At 37.1% G+C, this 9,095-nt stretch overlaps 1 protein-coding gene across 1 annotated transcript; it reads right to left on the bottom strand.

The window, feature by feature from the left end:
* Positions 1 to 511: 511 nt before the first annotated feature.
* On the bottom strand, positions 512 to 6,740 carry tnfrsf1b (tumor necrosis factor receptor superfamily, member 1B). The gene is made up of 9 exons (XM_029502322.1): positions 6,577 to 6,740; positions 5,103 to 5,208; positions 3,399 to 3,524; positions 3,108 to 3,266; positions 2,618 to 2,711; positions 2,307 to 2,533; positions 2,114 to 2,200; positions 1,854 to 1,912; positions 512 to 1,676 (listed from the first exon to the last, which is right to left on the bottom strand). Exons 1-9 carry the CDS (start codon positions 6,622 to 6,624, stop codon positions 1,167 to 1,169), a joined length of 1,416 nt encoding a protein of 471 aa, XP_029358182.1. The 5' UTR covers positions 6,625 to 6,740; the 3' UTR covers positions 512 to 1,166.
* Positions 6,741 to 9,095: the final 2,355 nt, after the last annotated feature.

The raw sequence follows: 9,095 nt of genomic DNA, 5'->3' as shown, positions 1-9,095 counted from the left end.
CCTGAACAGAATTGGACCCAGGACTGAAAGAGAGGCAGTTTGTTTTGTGTTAATTTTTCATCTTTTTGATTTTTTTCTCTTCTTTGTAGTGTTTCAAACTGAGCTTTGTACCTCTCAAACAACATTGCCTGGCACGGGGGCCTCCTCACCTCTCAGTCCTCAGAACCTTACAGGCCTATTCAGTAGTTCATACGAATCCAGGTCACATTGACTATTGATTCATGCATTCATTCATTTTATGGGGCGAGCTGGATATTTAATATTTAGATGAGTTAATATATTATTGAATTGTATTATGAAAGTTGGGCCATCATGAGCCAGGATTTCTGGAGCTTAAGGCACATGTGGAACATCATGATGTCTCAGACAAATGCATCAACTGGATATTGCTGTAAGACCCTGACATCTGTGGAAGTGCAATAATAAATTGATTAAATTGTTCTCCATATTATTTGCACCTAAACTACTGTCAGTGTGTAGAAGTACAAGAAAACACGTACATTTACCAAAGTGCAAACTCAAGATTGTTGTACCATACTTCAATCATGTGGATCCAGATTTGTTTTACACTGAACAGTCATTGAATTGAATAGTTTCAAAGAATTTTACAGAAGTTTGACAAAAAAAACAAAACAAAAACAGTATGAAAAAATGAAAGCTGCCAAAATCTCTTCTCACTTAAACATATGTTAGTTGTAGCAATTTACAGTGAGTTGTAGCTTTTGAAGTCCTGTATTAAGTACTTACAACACTTAACAACATTTACACAATGTCCCTTTACATTCTATGAAATAAGTTCAAGGTATCGTTTAATAAAATACTGTTGTAAGTTATGAAAAATCAAGTTATAACTCTTGCATCCAACTACTGATAAAATGGGACAACTAACATTCTTTTTTAACTTGCCACTGCCTCTACTTGTGCAACTTGACAAAGAGAGAGTTAATATTCACATCTTTATACATAATATTCAATATAAACAAATTCATACATACAGTATACACATACATACACAGTAACAGCTTTATTTTCATATGGAAACACAGCAAAGGTTCAACCTTGTCATGTCCACTTAAAAACAGTCATATTCTTATCAATGTTGCATCGTGAGAGAATGAAAAACATTAATAAATGTATTAGTTTTCCGGCAGGTGAGTCTTACACTCTCATACACTTGCACTGTCCTGCACAGGCATTAATGACTCTTTACCATGTTCCTGCTGTGGAAAACTAAAGGACTTCTCTTCCTCTCCAAAGGGGATCTCACAGTCTGCTTCCATTAAGTTTCTCGGAACCACAGATGGCATCCCACAAGACCCATTTCCTATGTTGAGAGTGATGTTGACGTTGACATGAGGACTGATGATGGGCGGGCTGGTGGGTTGAGAGGAGTAGTTTGAAGGGACACTTGGCTGAGGTGCGGCGGGCTCTACATTTGAAATTAAACTCATCGGCTCTGACAGAGCCGAATATGAATTGTTAAGGTCGACAGTGGAATTCAAGTGGCCACTTGACTCATGGTTGCTGCTGCCGTCTGTTCTGGTTAACGTTTCAGTATTGTTACTTGACTGGCTGTGGTCACAGCAGACATCCCCTTTTCCCAGTAGACACTGTTGTTCTGGTGAGTAGACAGTCATTAAAGTCAGCTGAGTTTCCCCTGCATAACCGTGATTGATCTGCAGTAAAAAGAAATGAGAAGTTTGATTTTGATACAGTGAACAGTCATGGTTTGCACGTATGATCTTACTTTACATGTATAATCTACAGTTACAGTTTAAAAAAGGAAGAATAAGGAATAAAAGCCCACTAACTGTAGAGTAGGTCACAAAGAAGAAAAGACACGGACAACTCACTTGATCACCACTCTCGCAGTTTCCATTTGCATCCACTTTAACAGGAAATTTTGCAGTTTCTGGGGAAAAAAAAGCTCAGTAAATATGTAGAAATGACTGGTAACAAAGTTCAAATGTAATAAAAGCCATTTTTGATTAAAGATTTTGGCAAATAAAGGCCATTATTTATTACTCTTTCAAGTTCATTTAAAGATAATATAATCTTTACCGAAAAAACAGAAACAAAAATAATATAAATTTTTTTTGCAGGTTAAAGTTACCTTTCTTCCAGACATGCTTGTAAAGGCAGACCACAATGATGACAATGATAAGAAAAATGAATCCAATGACTCCAGCAGTGGAAGCAGCTGAAACAGAGGTAAAAACGGACACAACTCATAGGTAAGAAAAGTGAAAAGTATGAAATACTACAATACAGTCTTCCCATTTTTAGATACACATCAGTTATCATACCCAAAGCAATGTCAGGTACTGTGGGAGGTGGCTGGTGTTTTGTAGACTGGGTGAAATTTTTAGGCAATGTGGTGTTTGATGGCTTTAAGCCCGTACTGCTCATTGTACTTGCAGTCGTGAACACATGCTCTTTTGTGGTCTTTTGAAGCTTTGCAGTTGTCACACCCTGAGCGTCACACACAGTGTCAGAGGTAGCGTTGCCTTTTCTAACAGCATTGCCCTGACAGCTATAGAAACACAAAGAAAGAAGTTAAAGACTCAAGTCTGCGACAGCTGTATAGGTCTACATGAAGTGAGCTGCCTTCACTCACATTGTATGAGGCTTGCAGTGGTCCGTGTAGGAGATTGTGTTGGAGAACGTCCCACCAGGACACCGTTCACACTTCACATCTGACTTTCGTGTCCCTGAGAATAACAACCAAGCATGTTTCAGTTTATCCACATTTCACTGCCGGACATTACATTTGATTTTGGCCCTGTGATACATGGATTATTGATTTAGATTGACAGTGTGGATGTGTGGTGGATATCGGCCTTAGAGACAAGTATGTGTGTAGTCCAGGAACATGAGGGTATCTTGCATTTGGCTCGCTGTGATTTTATTTATTTATTTTTTTTCCTCTTGACCTGTGCAAATGGCAGTAATTAAAAAAATTTCCTCACTAAAATGTCCTCACTCATGCCCATTACATAAGGTATATATATATATATATATATATATACATGTGTGTATAATGTGAGAATTATATGTAAGGTAAACATGCATGCATTTGACAACTGATAATAGCAGACACTGTATACCTGATATAGAAACTCCAAAGCCAGCTTTGCATAGAGTGTACTTCCTACATTCTGTGCAGTATTGGTCTTCCAATCCCATCGTACAGTACATCCCAGCCTTGCACCTGCACTTGGCTCTCATGGTAGAAGTGCAGTTCTGAGCATACTCTAAACCATTTCCTGGTTACAAACAGAAAAATGCTTTTTTTTCCATAAGGACTGTCAGATGTTGAGAAGTAAAACATAATAATTCATAAGATTTTTTTCATCAAAAAACCCTTTCTAACAGAAATTTATGGTGCAGCTACTGACTTGATTTGCATTTTTCACAGGAGAAGCAGTTTTGGGCAAAGTTCCAGCTCTCTATGTATTGTCCTTGTTCACATGGTTCACACACACTGTCGGTCGTTTCAGTGCATTCCTGTATTAGTCGCTCACCTGCATTTATAAATAGAAAAAACAAACTTTATTAGATTCAGTTTATGTACCTTTTACTCCAGCATGTAGTTACTGTAACAGGTGTAACTGTAACTAAGAAATAATTTTAATATTATTCCTTTTATGTTTACACTCTACACCAGATTAACATGCAGTTCTTGTCATTTGACCTGTATTTCCATGATATTCATTACAGTTGAAATTAAAAGGGCAATAAATCATTTAAAAGGTATAAATACTTTGCCATGAATTTTAAGTTTTTATTCAGGAAATCTACTGTCATTATTATTGCTTTAATTATTGCTGCAATTAAAAATGCTGTTTTCCACTGAGGTCCCTCAGAGCAGTACAATATAATGGCTATCCAATTGAAAACATGCATTTGATGGCTAGATGATATTCAGATAAACACCCACTGCTACCCTCACTAGATTCACTAGATAAAACAGATCACTCTACACTGAGTGGGAGAATTGAGGTTTACAGCAACTTTGATTGGAAATGTGGGAATGAAAAGAACGAAAATACAAGAAAAGTACACACGCAAGAGCTTGTTAATAGTAAGGTGATCTGACAATGTTTACATTCCTGATAACCTTCAATGCCAAAACACTTTCTGTGCCTTTAATCTAAATAGCTGAGTAGAAGAATTCACAAAAATGAGGGGCATGCGGTCAGATTTGCAGCAAAAATAAGATGATGTTAAAACAAATAGATTGCATGCTTTTCCTGTACTATCAGAGCAGTACTGTTCCTTCATTTTAGTCCTCATCACCACAAAAATATCTTTTGATGACATTTGGATGTAAAGTCAAAGGCAAAGACATGTTATTGCTGCAGTTGAGAAGACAACTATGGCCAATAAAACTTTCACAAACTTTATTTTGTGATACTCAATGGCCTTTAAAAATCTGATCAACAGGTCCAGAGACATGAATCTTCAGCCTGACACTTTAAACAGACAATACATTAAGTTTTTGGCTACCAGGTTAAGGTTTGTGTTACAAGATGTATTTTTTTTTTTAAAACAAGTCAGCAGGAAACATTTAAGACAGCCAGAGATAATGTTTTAAACCACCTAATGGACCAACCATTAACTTATTTCGCTAGTTCATTGTAATATGCCATGCAGCTTTTGTCTCGGGGTAGTAGTTAGAAAATAAACTGGTCAGGAGTCTGTGGTGCTAAGTATGTTGAATATATTTTTCTAAAGTCCGTAAAATATTATTTTGTGTTCTCATTACATATCCTCACATGCACAAATACCAATATGGCTTCAAAAAGCAGATGATTTTAAGTACTGTAAACAAAAAACCCACTTTGTGTTTTTTCTCCTGATGAACAAAGTAACACAATCAATCTCTATTTCTGCGTTAAGTCTTCTTTATGTTTTTTTCATCTCTTCTGAATCAAACTTTAAAAAACAAAGTCCAGAGTGTCTGTCATCAAGTAACTTTTGTCTTTTAACGTACAACTTTTTGTTTCACTACAGTGTGTGTCCAAGCCCTGATATTACTCCACTGTTGTCTGTTTCTGTGAAAAAGAATTCCACTCTGTTATTTTGAACACAGTGCTTACCAGGGCGGCATTTCTTGCAGCACAGGTTAGACTCCTCAGTCAAGTATTCGCTTCCATTGGTGTTACACTTTCCCCCTGAGTCCACCTTATAGGGCCGAGAGAACACCTGCAAAGTGAGATTATGCTCATAAGCTTCTGTTCAGAGGAAGATGGCGGAGGCATAAAAGTATTTTATTATAGCCCGCCGAGTTGGTGGGCCCAGTTTGGTTCTTTTCATGTGTTGGGGGCATCAACACACAACACATGGCCAAGCCCCTCAGAGGGCCGAGGGCCTTGGCTATTTGTGTAAACTGAGGAACTATTTACACGAGAACTCTCTGCCGCTCAGTATGTATGTGCCAGACATTTTTTTACCATCCATTAATTAAGAAAGGCATTAATGTAGTGTGACTGCCTAATCTTTTCAGGATAAACTAATACTGCTAGTTTGACTGTGAGAATAGGGCACGAGCACTCACGCCTGTGCCCACCTTTTCCTCTCTAGCAGAGCCATGGCTACATAGGGAGCCACTGTGCTGATTTAGTAGGAGGTGTATTTCCTCTCTACACTACATGTCTGTGTGAATCTTTGGCCACTACACACGTGCTTCCATGCTATAATTCAGGTACAATGTCACCTTAATTGCTGCATTACTCAAATACACAGTAACCACAGCATTACTTCAAGTAAAGGTTCATGACGCTGCTCTTGCACCTATTCTGTGCACAGGCCTAAAACTACCTCACCATAGTAACTTCCAGTGACAAACAAAACTAAGAATATGCTGACAGCAGCGGTGTATTTCTCGTATTACAGGAAGTAGAGGCGGCAACCAAAAAGCCCTCAGTTCTGAAGCACAGACTTCTGTTGAGTGACCCCTGATAGCAGACGGAGCAGCGATAACACAACCCCCACCACAGAAGGAGAGTTTATCAAAAGTACATTCTGTTTTTTCCCTTTTCTCCTGAATGCTTGTCTCTAACTCATTTATGGGAAGTGAAAAGCGAAACTGAAAATTTACAGAGTTGCTACATCATAACTGGATGTTTTATCAAGGAGACATTGTCTGAAACAGCATCAAATCCCAGACATGCAAAGCCAAAACCAATTTATAGCCACAACAACAACTATGTGTTTAATCCCCATATAATGACAAAATGTCACATTTCCTACATTCAGGACAAAACTTATTCAAAAAAGGCATTTTTTTAAAAATAATATTACACAAGAAATGGGACGTTTTCATGGTTGGATTTATGACAGACGACAAACGCAGATTGTTATGTTCCACATTTAGGTTTCAATTTCTATGACACAAACGTTGCCAGACACGTTTTATAAATACTGTTTTTAAAAGTTCCTCAATGCCTTCACATAATTCATTTTCTATGGCGTTTACTCAAGTAAATGAAACTCTAAGTAACAATTCAAACCTTTCTATGGTGTCGGACATTCACTGACCATGACATACTGCAAGACACACACAAGACTTACCTCAGAAGATTGGCCGATCAAAAGAACCAGAACAAGTATTTCCTTCATTACTTCGTTAAAGCAAATTATAGACTCTAGAGGATTCAGCTACCAGCGTCTGCACTGTACTGTTCATTTTATTGAGGCAGGCCAATGATCTGTGCAAACAACAGCGATTTCCTTGAACCCAGATAAGCCTTTGGAGGAAGGAAATGAAGCAGGCAGGCTTTAACCTGCAATCACAAGTTAGCTCTTCACACCCCCTGATAGTGCTTCACATATTCTTATTCATACTTACAGATAGATATCGAAGACAGCTGATATCAATTGCATTTAAGTTTCACTCTTTATAGAAACAGGAAAACTTATACTTAGATATAAGAATAATACAATTCCTATATAGATTCAATCTATAGATAACATCTACTTCAAAGTAGCTTTAATGTGGGTTTGTGACATAACAGAAAAAAACTCGTGTGTGAAAATGATTTACAGACTAAAGCAAAATCTTTCTTTGCAGATACAATATAAAATACATTTTTCCATCTACATAATCACTCATCATAGCAGATTTTTTCGCAGGGGGATCTGATAACAACGTCATTCTGTGTCCAAGTAAAACATCCAGGTCTTTCAAAACCAATGGTCACCTAGTCAAAAACTTTCAGTCTGGAAACTGGTCAGATAGATATATACATATATGCATCATATAAGCAAAGAATAAAGCAGGAAGTGAACCCTTTATTTTTTTTTTCTTGCTCATTAACTGACATGTTCAGATACACCGTATCCTCACAGATCCTACGCTGTGATAGGATTATGAAGCTGACAACAGAAAATTGTGTTTTAAACAGAAAATTAAGGATAAACTCTCTGTGAATGTGATGGGTGAAGTGCTCCTGAGCAGACCTACTTTCTCAGTGCCCATTTAGTTCATTCATGTGTGAGACTAACATTTCATAAGAAAGTTTCCCCTCCCACATCCTGAACATTTGGCAGTCAAGTATAGAAAACAGCTTATCTGCGCTCTTGCTATGTTTATATCACTTATGTTAAATATGTTTTATCATGTAAATCTGAAATAATTCTAAGTCAGACTGTCTGTGTTTAATTTTGTTTATGCTGATACATTATAAAAAAGGACCAACATCTTTCCTTGTTTGAAAGTAATTTAAAGGTTTGCTGATCTTAGAGTTTGTATTTTACTGAGTAATTTCAAAAAGTGCAACACAATCACTTTTCCATCTCATCAAAACGAGCAGATAATGAAACAAAACCAATACATAACCATAACAACCGCAACTGTTTGTCATAAGTATCACTGAACCTCGCTTTGCTCTGGTGTCACAGCATCAAAGTTCGAACTATAAACAGTCACATCCCATCTTCATTCACTTTGAAAAACTTTTTGCATGTTATATAATTTACTGTAACACCAATACACAACAGGAACTCATAAAATGTACTGCTTCTTATTCCTTTCATTGTTTTTATTAGTTTTATTTAACATGTCATGATAGAGTTTATGTATTATCAAACCTATGCAAATACAGTAGCCTACACAGCACAAACTGGAAAAAACACATCATAGGTGGGATGGCTACTGTACTTGACACTGCATACAGAGGGGGGTTTTGGTTTCCTGTAAAATGCAACATCTGTAAAGTACACGCTGCTCCTATTTCACTAAGGTACACAGCAGCACAGTGTGGAAATGTCAAGGAGAGTTAACCCTTAGAGGTCCGAGCCTATTTGGCGATTTTTAAATGCTTTTGATTTGCCTTTGTATACAGTATAAAAAATGTTTAATATACCCATGCTTGGTATCTTTTTTCCAGCACAACTTCATCTATATGATCTGATAATTCGTTTTTCCATATTATTGTACTTTATGAATATATTGGGCCACAAAATACACAAAAATTATCAAATCGATTTGAAAAAATATATACTCTATTATCAGCACATTCGACCAATTTTTTCCTTTTGTAAAATGATGAATATATAGAAGAACATGCAACGCTTGCCCCTCGAATCACAATGCACTGTTAGGCTTGGACTAATATCTTCGTATTATTAAATAAAAACAATTGTACCTCCAGTTTTACATGACCTATCAACGTCAAACAAACTGGGAGAGAGTTTGAAATCTGCACTTCGGGTGAAGTTGATGGCAGCGCTCTAGGTGACCTAGTCTTTTCTTGGCATTGCTTTGAAGACATCATAGGATCTGATCACACCAGCGTGATCATAAACTCCAAACAATTAAAAAAAAACAAAAACCATACATCAGCCTGGGAGCCAGAGATCACAGCTGGAAATGGAAACCCAAACCGGCAATTTTGAACAGCAGAGCCTTCAGAATGATTGCTGCAAGTTTGTGAAATTTAACTTGACCTTCAAATTGTAACTGTGTGTGCTGAATGTCCCCTTTTTACTGTGGTGTAATGTTAGGACTTCTTGCTTCACATGCACAAGGCTTTTGACAGTCACATGTGGAGTCTAAATCTGCTCCAAAAAAATGGAGAACTAAAACTACA

The sequence above is a fragment of the Echeneis naucrates genome, chromosome 5 (assembly GCF_900963305.1).
Source record: "Echeneis naucrates chromosome 5, fEcheNa1.1, whole genome shotgun sequence".
NCBI classification, from domain to species: domain Eukaryota; kingdom Metazoa; phylum Chordata; class Actinopteri; order Carangiformes; family Echeneidae; genus Echeneis; species Echeneis naucrates.
Note: the sequence above shows the minus strand (reverse complement) of the source record. Positions and strands in the feature narration are given on the sequence as shown.